This window comes from Cervus canadensis, chromosome 10 (assembly GCF_019320065.1).
Source record: "Cervus canadensis isolate Bull #8, Minnesota chromosome 10, ASM1932006v1, whole genome shotgun sequence".
Taxonomy (NCBI): domain Eukaryota; kingdom Metazoa; phylum Chordata; class Mammalia; order Artiodactyla; family Cervidae; genus Cervus; species Cervus canadensis.
In genome coordinates this window covers 53880687-53894872 of record NC_057395.1, presented here as the reverse complement: position 1 = coordinate 53894872, position 14186 = coordinate 53880687, and the positions used below count along the sequence as shown (strand labels likewise).

The following is a 14186-nucleotide window of genomic DNA, read 5'->3' as shown; positions in this document are numbered from 1 at the left end:
CCTACACCTCAGCGTACCCACCACCACGGACCCAAAGGTGCCCTGGCCTTCCCTACCCTGTGTCTTTGGTGCCGGCTTCCCACCCCCCACGGGGCCCCACTTACTACACAGATGCCTGAGCCAGGGAGGCAGCGGTCTGAGTGGCTGTGGCACTGACAGGGGATGCAGCGACCCAGGAAGAGACCTTTGATGTCCCGGTAATAGCCAGGGGCACACTCCTGGAGTGGGTGGGCATTGGTGGTCAGGGAAGGAGGCAGGGCCAGCCTGATGCGGGGGCAAACCAGGGACCATGCTCATGGGTTAGCCCTCTGGGGTCCTGACCCTGACGGGCTGAAGGCACAGGTGAGGTGTGGAGGAGGTGAAGTGGATGCTGTCTGGGTGAACTGTGGATATAAGACGAACTGTGCGCTAAATGAGTGAAGGCCAGCTAGTGCACACAGGGGCCAGGCAGGGAGCAGCCTGACAGTGGACAAGCAGATGGTCGAATAAGCAGCCGGCTCGGCCTGAGGTGGGAAGGCTGGCTGCTAGCAGGGTGATGCCCAGCAGGTATAAGAGGAGAAGTGGGGTGAGATGGAGACGGAGGCCAAGTGTGAATGCTTAGGGACGTGTGGGCCGGGCGGGCGGAACACTTGGCCCTGGTGCCCACCTCCACTGCCTCACCTGGCATGAGTGCCCACGGTAGTTGGCAGGGCACATGCAGAGCTCCACGTTGCTGGCTGGAGGCCCCCCACCCATCTCACTGGCCACCTCCAGCGCCACCCTGCGCAGGGAGACGGCCGAGGAGGCCTGCGAGAAGAGGGCACGGATATGCAGCTGCTCCAGGCCAGCCAGCACCATCATGAGCTCCTCGCGCGACACGGTACTGTGGGTCTCCATGTGTCGGAAGTTCCCCTGCATGACCACGACAGGGCTCACTGCGCTGGCCACAGGAGGGCACAGCAGGAGCCCAAGACAGACCCTCCCTTGGGGGCGGGGGCACTCAGAGCACCTGGGTGAGGGTGGGGGACATGTGGTACGGTGAGCGACTCCTGACCTGAGAGACAAAGACTTAACTCACAGAAACACTAACTGCAAACACGAAAGCGGTCTATTTGAGCCTACTGAATATAAGACTGTCTGTGACCCTGAAGGGATCTTAGAAAAAGACGCACAGGCTACAGATGCAGAGCAGACAGCACAGCTCCGAAGTCAGGACACAGGCTGAGCATCAGGGATGACACAGGCCCACCAGAAAAGAGACACGTAAAAGACAGGAGTGGGCAGCGTGCAGAGGGAACCACGAGGACAGCGCACTGGAGGAGCTAACCCATCCTGCTCCTCGACGCTGTTCCACGTCACAGGGAGCAGGCCCCGCAGCCTTGGGGACCAGGGATGACCACTCACCTCCACTAGCTGCAGCTCCCCATGGTGAACGTCGCCAGGCGCTGGGTACACCGGCTCCAGGAACGTGATGCTCATCTGGTTGCCCTGGGGAGGCACGTGGGTGGATAAGGGCCAGGAAGCTGGCTGACCACAGTCTCGGCTTGCCTGTGCCCACTGCCCACCCCACCAACATCCCCTGGTCGGCCACCTGTAGCACCACATCCGGCCTGCTCTCCATGGGGTTGAACACATCCCCACGCTGGGTCTCCGAGTGCAGTTCGTAGCGGAGGGTCCCACCATAGGATGACACCTGGAGGCCAGACAGAGATGTGACTTGGCCAGACTCAGTCCAGGGGCCCGGAGTCGACAGCAGTGGTTCTGGGCACCCTGGGGCTGGGGGTGCGGGTGGGGCCGAGCACCCTCACAGAGCCTCCTCCCTCCCTGCTTGCCCTTAGCCTCCAGGAGGCCCTGGATCCTCTCGAGGTGCCCTCCCAGGGGACCCTTGGCTGCTCACCCGGTCCCCCAGGTAGGAGGGTGGGGCCTGCCAGTATAGCTCGGGGATGGCCTCGGGCACGCGCTGCAGGTCAGCGCGAAGCAGCAGCGCCTCCGGCCGCTCGTGGGGCACCACCTGCCGGTCACCACTCAGCAGCGTCCAGCCCTCCATGTCCACGAACTGCGGGGCACACAGGTGGATCACACAGGCTCATGTCCTATGTCCACACGGGCCGATGTGTCCCTGCCTGCCTGCCCACACACCTCACGACGGGCGTAGGTCGAGCTCCGGCAGCGGTCAGTGGCCCCGAAGCAGAAGCAGCGGGTGCAGCCTTTGGGGTTGGCAGCGTCCAGTGAGAATGTCCCCAGGCGGCACTGGTCACACCTCGGGCCCTGCACGTTCTCCTGTGGGTGGGAGGGCACGGCAGGGCAGGGCAGTCAGCCATGTGTAGGGGGTCCAGCCAGTGCTGCCTGTCACCCTGCAACTGGGCTGGCTGTCCCAAAGGGTTCCAGAAGGAGCCCTCCTGGAGAGGATGAACTTCAGCTGACAAAGCAGGACGGGGTACGCGGTGGGCAGCGGGCCGGGCCGGTGGACCCCTCACCTTGCAGTAGCACTGGCCTGTGAGGGGGTCGCACATGCCAGGTGCAGAGCCTGCCTCGTGGCAGTCACAGGGGCGGCAGCTGGGGAAGCCGTGGAACCCAGGAGCACAGGTGTCACAGCGGCGTCCGGCCACGTTGGGTCTGCACCTGCCGTGAGAGGTCAGGAGCCGGCTGGGCCTCCCTCCACCTGCCCCTCATGTTGAGACGGGACCAGAGGTGTCCCCCCACCATGGTGATGACCCCCCAAGAGCCAGAGGGGAGGGCGCTGCTGAGCCCTGGGAGACCCTGCTGGGGGAGATGGGGTCAGGGATCGCTGGCAGGGGACCTGGGACTGCTCCAAGGCCACAGAGACCCCCAGCGCAGGCACTCACTTGCACTGGCCGCTGTCCACATCGCAGGTGGGGTCCATGAGCTCCTGGACACCGGGCCCTGAGCAGTTACACTCCTCACAGCCCACCAGGGGGTGGCAGCCAAAGGTCTGGGGCTGGCAGACGAGGCAGTCGGGCGGGATGGTGCGCGGGGGGCAGATGCACTGGCCTGTGAGCTCATCACAGAGGCGGCCGCTGCAGTCACAGGCTGTGGGTGCGGGCACAGCACCCGGTCAGCAAGCCCGATGGCGGCCCTGAGGGCACTGAAGGTGGGGCGGGGAGCGAGGCCACCCTACCCCAGCCTGGATCCACCCACTCCGGGCCCCAAGTCCCAGGCAGCTCCTCTGATGTGAGGTCAGGTGCTCAAAACTGCTGTCCGATCCCCAGGACCTTCCGGACAACAGTGCAAGGCCCGACTCTCACAGACAGGAGGGGGCAGGGCTAGTTCATCAGCTCCAGAACATTCTCCTGACCGTTCTTGCCTGGCGGGCACCCCGGGCACTCCCGGGACTGGGGTACTCACGCCTGCAGTTGGGGAAGCCCCAGTAGCCCGTGGCACAGCGGGAGCAGTCGCGGCCGATGACATGGGCGCGGCAGGGACACTGGCCCCCGAAAGGCTCGCATGTGGGGCCCGTGGAGCCCACCTCGTGGCAGCCGCACGGCCGAGCCCCATTGTTGTAGAAGAGCGAGAGGGAGGCGGCGGCACTGCGGCAGAAGGCGGACGAGCCGGAGGGGCTGGGGGAGGGGTGGGGGTAAGGCCAGCTGCCAGCCAGTCACACCTCTGCACACCCCCACCCCCAGCCCCGAGCCCGGCCCACCTGATGTGGTAACCGTGGGCGGCGCACTGGCTGATGAAGTCGTAGGACTTGTCCAAGGGCTCCTCCCGCAGGTAGCTGGAGCTATAGGCTTCCTCGGGGACCACCAGCACGTACTCCTAGAGCATCAAGGCCCGGTCACCTCCTGTGGGCCCAGCTCAGGGTCCAGGTTAGGGGAGGGGCCAACACCAGTGCTTCTCTCCCACAGGCCAGCATCCAGTCGGATAGCATCACACCCTGTCCTGGACCCTGGCGAGGCTGCCAGGTTATGGGTTCCTCCCTTGGTCACTCAGAGGGGAGGCCAGCCTTTGCAGCCAAACAGGAGCTCAGGAACAGGTTGTGAAGAGGCAACTGGGCTCCGGGTGCTCCCATCCTTTTCTGCCAGACACCCCTGTCTCCTTCCAGGCCTCCTCCTCCAGGAAGGCCACTCTGACCAGCAGGGCCCCCAGGAGCTGGTGGGTGTCATCTTGGCTCAAGGACACCCAGGGCCTCTCAAGATGGGCCTAGAGGTCCCCAGATGCTGCTGCCTTAGCACCGGGCTCAGAGTCGCCTGTAGAGAGCAGGGGACATGCCCTGGCAGGATAACCTCTAATGGAAGGATGGGTGGAGGACAGACACCAGCCTCCAACTCACCAGCCAGAGCCACCGGCCCTCAGGCACACGCACGGTCACAGTGAGCTCACTGTCAGTCACGTCCAGGATGGCCCGGCCCTCACACACCACCAGTGTGCGGCAGCCATAGCCATGCGGGCAGAAGCTGGCGTTGGCGTGGCCTGGAGGTGAGAACCAGCAGGTCAACACCCACCACATGCAGACCACCCCTGCCCCACGGCCTCGTCCCAGGAACCCCTGCAGTCGCCACGGAGGTGGGGGCACCCAGGGCAGCACGTGCCACTGTGGATTGTGCATCTATGAACATGACACGGATGTGTGACCCAAACAGAGGCCCACATGGCTGGGTGCACTGGTGCAACACGAATTGGCCGTGCTCACGCACGAGGGCCCGTGAGATGCAGGTCTCTGAGCCCTGCAGAGCAGAAGGAAATAAATACATATGGACATGTGTCCCCAGGGAGCCCTCAGTCACCCTGGCATGTGGTGGGGGAGTTCTGAGTTACCACACAGACGTCAGGGGCAGGGGCTGCCACCTGCCATGGCCTGGGGCACCCTGTTTGAGAGCCGAGGGCAGGACAAGTTGTGTGGCCCAGTCACTCACAGCCAGGGGATGGGCTCTGCTTTGTGGCCTCGTGAGCTGTGGAACCAGCCGCACCCCATCCACATCCTGCATGGGCCATGTGGACTAGACCCCTGACAGCCCTCTCACCCAGGGGTCCAACCCCTCTGCTCACCCTGCCAGACACGGCCCCCATTGATGAGGACCTCCACGGCGAAGGTCGGGTGGGCGGGCTGGTAGCCGTGCAGCAGGAAGGCATAGCGGCCCAGGGCAGGCACGTGGGTGGTGAAGACCACGGTACCCTGCGGGGAGAGGCTCTGGTGAGCCCACACCAGGACAGGCGGACTGCCCACGAGCCTGTGAGTCCGGGCCCTCACCTGGGGGTGGCGCAGCAGCGTGGGCTCTGCGTCGGGGTCCACGGCGGTGGGGGGCCGGGGCTGGGGCCCGGGTGGGGGTGCGCCTGGTGTCAGCTCCTGCGAGCGGGTCAGCGGGAGGCCGGGCGGCAGCGGCAGCACTTGGCAGTCTCTGAGGAGCACAGGCTGGGGCGGCTTCGGGAAGCGGGAGGGCAGGCAGGCGGCACTGGGGCAGGGGATACACCGGTGAGCTCCCGTGTCCCCGCCACCACCCTGCCGCCCCCGCCAGGCCCCCAGCCCCACTACCTGCTGGGGCTGAAGGCACCATGACTGCTGATGCAGCGGACTCGGGGCTCCACGAACTCTGAGCTGAAGGTGTCCGTGGGTACCAGGGTGACACTATGCTGTGGGCAGCAGATGGTGTGGGTGCAAAGGCAGGTGAAGCCCAGCCACACCTGCCCAGGCTGGCCCGGCTCTCGGCACTGAGCCCCTGATCCCCACTCAGCCTGCCTCTCCTCCGGCTGCACAAACCCCAGCCCTCAAACATGGTTTCTAGGCCCTGGAGTGCCTTCCAGCCCCAACCAACCGCAGGCCACACCTCTTCCTGCGCCCTCACCACTGTCCATGGTCACAGGGCAGAACCCAGCACAGGTAGGTGCTCTGCAAGCCAGGGCTCGTGAGCAGGCGTCTCCGCCCTGTGCTGTCCCCAAGGGGTAGAAACACATGTGACAAGTATGGTAAAACATGACCTCCCAGTGTGTCTAGAAAAACCTAACAGCGGAGACAGAAGACTGCGAGGCTACAGAGACAGCTCAGTCCATCCCAACACAGCGTTGGCAGAGAAGACAGCACAGAACACCCACGTGACTCCCGTTATGGCAGGTTCCAGAACAGGCATACTAGGCGGCACAACCAGTGTCCAGGGTGACCACGGGAGGGGCCTAAGGGGCATCGGGGGGGGCCGTCTTGCCTCTGGCCTGAGTACTGGGCGTGTGGGAGAATCACGCTTGGGCAGTTGGTATAGCTCTATGGGATGTTTACAGTGACCCAGCCCAGGACTGTAGGACTGTGTGTGTGTGTGTGTGTGAGGAAGGAATCACAGGAGTTCCAGCATCAAAACCTTAGGAGAAAGCTATGTGACATGAGTCACTCAGCAACATGGAAGAGACACACTGACTCTGGAAGGAGGAATGAGACATGGCAGATGGGGTGTGGGACTGTGGTTTTTGTTGCAAGTCTTTTCAATATTTGAAGCTTTTATAAAAATGTGCACCTATTACTTTGATAAAACTTTTAAAGGCCTAGGAATACGTAATGATGAAACTGTGTAATACTCTGATGAGAAAAATGTCATCTATTTTGTCACTTACTGAACAAACACGTATGCTTGGTTCTGGGCATCAAACTAATGGTTAACACTGCACGGAGTTTAATGATTCAGAACAAGCCTGCAAACAGTTAACCTTGGGATTTAGTTTCCAACTCTGTGAGGAGGACACAGAAGCAACTGACTTCGATGCTAGTTGAGTCCCAAGCTTCAGGACCTAAGATGCTCACATGGTGTGGCATTTTTGTAAATTATATCAAAAAGCGGCCTTTCTTTTGATACCAAAAGATCATTCTTTCTGGGCTTCCCTTGTGGCTCAGTGGTAAAGAATCCATTTGCCACTGCAGGAGACACGGGTTTGATCCCTGATTTGGAAAGATCCCACATGTTGCAGGGCAACTAAGCCGTGTACACAACTACTGAGACCATGCTCCGCAACTACTGAAGTGAAGCCCACACACCCTACAGCCTGTGCTCTGCAACAGAGAAGCCACTGCAGTGAGAAGTCCAAGTACCGCAACGAAGAGTAGCCCCTGCTTGCAACAACTAGAGAAACCAGCACAGCCAAAAATAAATAAAAAATTTAGAAAGGTTATTTCTTTCTACCCTGGCTCCAACGCATTATAGTTCCCCTTAAGTGACTACAGGCATTCTCTATAAACAAATACACATTTCATACCCATAGGAAAAAACCTGCAGGGGAGGGGTTCTGGAAGAACCTGGATTTAGCACAAGCTGAGGGCGGTGCCTGCGATGGGCACCCAGGCTCACCACACTTTACTTCTGCACATGTTTAAATCTTTGGAAAGATGGAGCCCTGCAGTGGGGTCCCAGGGCCCATGCAGGCGAGGGGTCAGGGCCTTACCAGGAAGAACCGTGCCTGCTCGGCTGTGAGCCGGATGCTGGCTTCCGTGTCCAGGTAGAAGACGGCCAGGTGGCGCTGGGCGTCCAGGGCCGTGCCTCGGCACAGGGTGCTGGGGTGGGCAGGGGTGGTTAGTGGGTAGGGCAGCCCTGGGGTCCCGAACCCAGCCCCAGCGCCCTCCACACCCGGGGCTTGCACCCTCTACCCACTCCCCACACACCTGTATGGGCAGGGGTGGAGGGTGAGCACCCCCTGCTGGGGGGCTCTCTGGGGGGTGTGTACTGCCACATCCACCTCCTGGCGGGCGTCCCCGTTGGCATACTCCACCACCAGGGCATAGGGGCCTGGCTGTGGCACTGCCATCTGAAGCTGGATGTCCACCTGGGGGGACAGTGCGATGTGAGGCCCCATCCCAGGCCCCCTCCAAGAGAACAGGGTGCTCCTGAACACAGCCCTTCCCACCCTCTGTGCCCAGAGCCTCGTCCTCCCGTCTCAGGGCCTGTGTGCCCACCATTCCTGATGCTGGAGGCGCTCCTCCTGCAGCCACTCGACCTTCCAACCTCTGCTCACTCTTGAGCGCCCCCTGCCCATCGTGGCCCACCAGCCTCATCACTGGAGAGTGTCTGGTGCCTGAAGTGAACCAACGACCTGCTGCCCCCTCGTGATAAGCTGGAATGCTGGGCCACCCTCACCGCATTTACAGCTGAGGCCCCAGGCACTGACTCTCAAGGTCAAAATCCTGAAGGCAGCAGGCACTGCCCGAGCCACTGTGTGGGCCTTGCCCCCGTCACGTTTGCCCTGCACCCATGTCCCCTCTGCAACACGGACCCCCCCATCCTCCAGGCCAAGGGCACGCCTCCCCAGGACTTGATCCTACTTGTCCCCAAGGGGCCCCGGGGACACGCACATCAGTGCCCCAGCAGATAGCGAGTGGTGGGTGCGAGGGGCTGAGCTGCTCCGTGGGGCAGGGCCGGGGCAGGCTGTTGTCACGGCGACACAGGGCCTCGGGCCCAGCGGCGGAGGGGAAGCCATCCAGGGGTAGGTGGGTGTAGAGGAGGCAGCTGCTTAGGGACACACAGTCTGGTCAGCAAAGGGCAGGTGGCCTGAGCACCGGGAGGGGCAGGTCCCCCCCAGCCCCACCAGACTGGCCCTCACTTGTCTCCAGAGCGCTGGGCGTCTGGCCGGAACATGCAGGGCTCGGTCACTCTTAGCTGCAGCAGGGCCGCCTCATAGTAGGCACTAGGCAGCAGAACCACGTAGTCCTTGGGGGGAGGGGGGAGGTTAGGTGTCGTGGCCCCTGCCCCGGGCCCCGCCCCAGCCCTCTCAGCCCCGCCTCACCAGGAGCACCCCCTCGGCCTCCACGAGCAGGGCCCAGGCGCCAGGGTTCAGCACAAAGGGCTCCCCTAGGCCCCTCTGGGGCACGGTGACAAAGGCAGGCTCGGTGCTGGGTGGGAAGGCCACGGGCTGGCTCTGTTCTGTGCCTGGGGGTGCGGACAGTGGGCTTTCTGGACGCAGGGATGAGACGGCCACCCCAGGCCACGGTCACCAACTCCCCAGGGTCAGGAGGACGGGTCTGGCCTCCCCACCCACGCATGGGGATGTGGTGGGAGCTGGGTGGGGAGGGGGCAGCCCCAGCACTCACAGTTGGGACACGTGGTGAACCTGCCCTGGTCTCGCACGGAAACCCGCCCGCTCACACTCGTGGGCCCGCGGTTGACATAGCGGAAGACGAGCCGGAAGAGGTCAGGGGAGGTCAGGTTCAGCTTGGCCACGATCCTGGGCTGCAGTGGGGTCGGGGAGTACAGAAAGTCGGGGCAGCCCCTCCTGGTCATGCTCAGCCCACACCCATGAGCCCACCTCTGCCAGCCATCATGCCAGGAACACTGAGCCCGCACCTGGATGGGTGTCATCTGCGCGTAGCCTCTCCAGCTGAAGTTCTCGAACTCCAGGGGGTTGAAGCCGAAGCGCACAGCATGGCCCTCGGGCGTGGCCGCCTCCTCTAGTTCCAGGCGCAGGTGGTGCAAGTCGGGGAGATAGTGGTCCTGAGCGGGCCTGGCCACAGCAGGGGCAGTCAGGGCGGGACAGGTACTGGCCCTGCACCGCACACTGGGGTCCCCAGGGAGAAGCCAGTGGACAAGCTGCTGCCCCAGCCCACACCCCCAGCCCAACAGGGTGGGGTACCCACTCGCTGCAGGTGGAGCCCTGGGTGTTGGGGCGGCACATGCAGGCGCCTGTCCTCAGCTCACAGCTCTGCCCCAGTGCTCCGCCAACATCACACCGGCAGCCTGCAATGGGGGAGCGAGTGAGTGAGGCCCAGCCCCACAGCCTCCGTGCTCCTCCTGCAGCCCGTGGCTCAGGACTCCGCTCCATCCACCCTCCATCAAGAGTGACCCAGGCTGAGAGGACGAGTGTGGCTGCCACCAGGAGCTGCCCGGGGCTCTGGACAGCAGAGGGTCAGGGTTTAGGGCAAGGGCCCTGGGATTGGTGAGTGATGCCTGCCAGGGCATGGGACGGAGGGAGAAGGACGGGGTGAAATCTGCACCTCCTCCACACCAGCACAGGTCTGGCCAGGCACCCAGAGTGGCTCAGCGAGTGCCATGTGACACCCAGGCCCTGGCTGGCCCTTGTCCCATGTGTCCCTCCCTGGGCCTCAGCCTCCCCAGGACGTGGTCCAAGGGCCAAGCAGTGGGCCTTACTACGGCAGCCGAAGTAGTCAGCCTGGTCCAGCCCGAAGAAGCCGTCCTTGCAGGCCGCGCAGGTCTGGCCACACACGTGGGGCTTGCAGAAGCACTGGCCATTGCCCTGGAGACCAAGGGAGAAGCTGGGACCAGGTCTGGGAGGGTCCCTACACTCTGTTCCCATGGACCCCAGCACCTCTGCCCTCAGACTCACCGGCTGGCACTGGGCAGCCCCACCCAGTGTGCCCCTGGGATCACAGTTGCAGCCTGGGGGAGAGGCAGAGCAGGGCTGAGAGCAGGGTGGGGGACAGGAGGGCTGGACTCCATCCCCACCCTGGCCACTGTGGAGCCAGTCCTCCCCTCCCCAGCGTCTCCCCCAGCACACTAACGCCACCCCAGGCAGACTCACGGGTACAGCCCTCAGGGTTGCTAGGACTCAGCCCCCAGAATCCAGGTTTACAGCGGTCACAGCTTGGCCCCTCCACATGAGCCCGGCACGTACAGGGGGCCTGTGCCTGGGAGAGGATGAGACTGAGGTTCAGAGTAGGTCCCTGCCCTCCTAGCACAAACCCTCAGCCCTGGAGCCTGGCCCCATCTCGGGCATGACCCAGCCAGGGAACCAAATGGGCTCTGAGGTTGCCACGGCGACCGAGCAGCAGGTGAGTGATGGTTTCTAGAAGTGAAGGCCTCAGCACCAGAGGGCTGCCCCGGGCTCACCTCGGGAGGGACACGATCAGCTGGGGCCAGGCCAGCAGGATGGCAGGAGCCAGCTGTGGAGAGAGGCCCAGGCCATGGTCATTACTCAGCCATCGATCCTGACGGCTGAGGGCTTCCCCAGGCCTGGCCAGGACCTGAGGCCCCATGGGAGTCAGCACACATGCCTTCCACACGTATGAACAGGTAAGAAACCACAGGTGCCTTCATGCCCTAGTCCCCATAGCTGTGAGGGCATGTGCTCTCCCCCACCACACAGCTGTGAACACGCAATGAGCACACACTCGCACAAAGCACATGAACAAGCGTGAAGAGATGGACAGCACGTGACCACATGCACAACACATGGACACTCATGTGATTGCACTGTGTGAACCGCATGAACACACGAGAGAGCACACAGGGCACAGCACCAGCGTTGCGGGAACACGCAGCACATCACACACACACACGGGACCAGCCCCACCTTCGCAGTAGGGGAAGTTGTATGCACCAGGCACACACATGTCACACCGCAGTCCCGTCACTCGCGGTCGGCAGCTGCACTGCCCGCTGTGGGGATCGCAGGCTGCGTGCAGGGAACCTTCGGGGGAGCAGTGGCAGGCTACAGGAGGGAGAGGAGGGGGAGTCAGCACGTGGAGAGTACGCGCCCTCCCTTCCCTGCCCCCCTCCCCCTCCCAGGGCACTCACGGGCACAGTCGGGGAAGCCGTGGAAGCCGGGGCTGCACTCCTGGCACGTGGCTCCCGCGTAGCCCGGGCGGCAGCGGCACAGCCCGCCCGCCCCACACAGCTGGTCCATGGAGCCCCGGGGGTCACAGGCGCAGGCTGCAGAGGACTTGGGGTCATGCCCTGGGCACCTGCAGTGGTCCTCCCCCCTGCCCGGAGCCCCACCAAAGCCACTCGCTCACCGTGGCACTCAGGGTAGCCGTGGTAGCCCAGGCGGCAGCGGTCACAGTGGGGGCCGTTGAACTCTGGCCGGCATGGGCAGTGGCCAGTGTCGTCACAACCCTCAGGGAGGGTCCCCACGGGGCTGCAGCCACACACTGCAGGCCGAGAATGCACGGGGCCCTGAGCTGGCAGCCCAGACCCAACCCCACTCCCGCCTGCCCACTGGGGGTGCCATACTCACACTGGCAGAGGGGGAAGTGGAAGTAGCCGGGGGCACAGCGGTCACATGCGGCCCCCTCGAAGCCTGTCCGGCACATGCACTGGCCCGAGTCACGGTCACAGGTTCCGTCCACCACGCCGGGGCTGGAGCACTGGCAGGCTGCAGAGAGGAGGAGGTCACAGAGGGGCCGGACTCCTGGGCTTTGCGAGGGGATGCTGCCAGGGCCGGGGCTGGACTCACGCTGACAGCCTGGGCCGTAGAAGCCAGGGGCGCAGAGCTCACAGTGGGTGCCCTGGAAGTTGGGTTTGCACACGCAGTGCCCCACCTGCGGGTCCTTTCGGCAGGCGTTGCCCTGGGTCCCGGCGGCGCTACAGTCACAGTCTGGAGGGGGACAGGGTGGGATGGGGGTCTCAGAGGCCCTGCAGCTGCCCTGCTCAAAACCTCCCTTCTCCACAAACTCCTTTCCTTGCCTTTTAACACTGTACTTATGCACAATGAGAAAGACTTTAAAAAGGCCAACAAGGGAAAGTGGATGTTTCAGGAAAACAGTGGCATGCAATGAAATCAGGAGCATTTTATATACACATAATTAATTGTTTATAATGTAGACACCAAGTCAACTGCAGGTGTTGACATAACCAAAGAAAATGCAAAAACAAAATCTTAACAAGGCAAAAAGAAAATTCTACTCTTTATAAGTAATTCTGGAGATTAGGAAGAAGGAAGAAAAAGTGTGCTAGATGTCTTAACTGATGCACGAAAAGGGACTAATATTATTTTTGTTACTGACATAAAATAAATAATGGTTCATTGTTCAGTCACTAAGTTGTGTCTGACTCTTTGCAACCCCATGAACTGCAGCATGTCAGGTTTCCCTGTCCTTCACTGTCTCTTGGAGTTTGCCCAAACTCATGTCCATTGAGTTGGTGATGCCATCCAACTATCTCATCCTCTGTTGCCCCATTCTCCTCTTGCCCTCAATCTTTCCCAGCACCAGGGTCTTTTCCAGTGAGTCAGCAATTTACATCAGATGGCCAAAGTACTGGAGCTTCAGCTTCAGTCCTTCCAGTGAATTGGAAGGGTTGATTTCCTTTAGGATTGACTGCTTTGATCTCCTTGCTGTCCAAAGGACTCCTAAGAGTCTTTTCCAGCACCACAGTTCAAAAGCATCAATTCTTCAGTTCTCAGTCTTCTTTATGGTCCAACTCTCATACCTGTACATGACTACTGGAAAAACCAGAGCTTTGACTATATGGACATTTGTCAGCAAACACTGTTGAGGGTTGTCACAGTTTTTCTTCCAAGGAGCAACTGTCTTTTAATTCTGTGACTGCAGCACAAAATAATGGTTCATTATTTGTCAAAACATAAAGGTAACCTTGGCCCAGACCAGAAGATAGAAACAGAACTTGCAAACCCTCAGAGAAGAAAACACAAGCCAACCAAAACAAGTTTTGCGGTCAATCCAGCAAAAGTCAAGAAAGCAAAAATTTAAGCAGAATGAAAGAACTGATACAGCTGGGGCAGGGGCAAGCCCAAACCAATAGCAGCCACAGTCCCTCTGCCAGGCCGCATCTCCTCTCATGAGATAAACCCAAAGGCATTGGTTTGACTCTTGAAGGAGAATCTGGTCGCACCCTTTTGAAAGAATGCACCTTGAACCAAGGACTTGGACAAGAAATAAAGAGCTTCCAAAAGGGAGAGTGTGGAGCGTGGTGAGCCCAGGCATGAGCATTAATGGAGACAAGGATGTTGTGTGTGGAGGAAATGGACTTGCCCCCCAAAAGATGCTGAAAACCCAAAGCTCTAAGAGCAGGATAAACATGGTCCAGAGGTACTGAAAACTAAAACTATTGAAATTGGGAGGGAAATTTGGCGAAACAGAGAGAAAGACTGAAAATACTGTTCCCAGAATGTAACAAAAACTAAGAACAGAATGGGTTTAAATAGCATAATTAACATGTCCTTTAATAAACGTATGTGTACAAATCTATTCCCACAGAGAACACAAGTTCCTGTCAAACATTCTCGGACAATCTAAAAGGGGTCACATTCCAGGTGAGAAAGAAAACCTCAAAATCCAAAGACAAAAAGTAGAAATTTTCAGGCTACCAAACCTGATCATGGTGCAGTAAAATAAAACAGAACCATAAAAAGAAGGGACAGAATGGAAATCTAACCATCTGGAATGACAAACACAGTTCTAAACAACTCAGGTGAAAAGGAAAGTGAAAACTGAAATGATACACAATTTAAAAGGAACAGTAGTGAGAACACAGCATATCAACTCTATGGGATACACCTAGCCAAAGCTACATTCTGAAGCAAATTCA

General features: G+C 60.5%; 1 protein-coding gene across 1 annotated transcript in view; it reads right to left on the bottom strand.

The window, feature by feature from the left end:
• Positions 1-14186, bottom strand: part of LAMA5 (laminin subunit alpha 5) — a 51773-nt gene that overhangs the window by 12783 nt on the left and 24804 nt on the right. The window contains exons 12-42 of the mRNA XM_043479134.1: positions 12094-12234; positions 11875-12012; positions 11654-11788; positions 11436-11570; positions 11212-11349; positions 10749-10801; positions 10441-10546; positions 10246-10298; positions 10050-10155; positions 9539-9638; positions 9249-9405; positions 8996-9134; positions 8692-8834; positions 8509-8615; positions 8261-8414; positions 7574-7734; positions 7357-7465; positions 5471-5568; positions 5189-5390; positions 4987-5113; positions 4271-4410; positions 3641-3756; positions 3346-3557; positions 2826-3030; positions 2457-2601; positions 2119-2259; positions 1877-2035; positions 1571-1672; positions 1384-1467; positions 661-891; positions 105-218 (exon numbers count right to left, since the gene is read on the bottom strand). Of these exons, the coding sequence (XP_043335069.1) occupies positions 105-218; positions 661-891; positions 1384-1467; positions 1571-1672; positions 1877-2035; positions 2119-2259; positions 2457-2601; positions 2826-3030; positions 3346-3557; positions 3641-3756; positions 4271-4410; positions 4987-5113; positions 5189-5390; positions 5471-5568; positions 7357-7465; positions 7574-7734; positions 8261-8414; positions 8509-8615; positions 8692-8834; positions 8996-9134; positions 9249-9405; positions 9539-9638; positions 10050-10155; positions 10246-10298; positions 10441-10546; positions 10749-10801; positions 11212-11349; positions 11436-11570; positions 11654-11788; positions 11875-12012; positions 12094-12234 (4151 nt within the window). The remainder of the gene's footprint in view (positions 1-104; positions 219-660; positions 892-1383; positions 1468-1570; positions 1673-1876; positions 2036-2118; positions 2260-2456; positions 2602-2825; positions 3031-3345; positions 3558-3640; positions 3757-4270; positions 4411-4986; positions 5114-5188; positions 5391-5470; positions 5569-7356; positions 7466-7573; positions 7735-8260; positions 8415-8508; positions 8616-8691; positions 8835-8995; positions 9135-9248; positions 9406-9538; positions 9639-10049; positions 10156-10245; positions 10299-10440; positions 10547-10748; positions 10802-11211; positions 11350-11435; positions 11571-11653; positions 11789-11874; positions 12013-12093; positions 12235-14186) is intronic.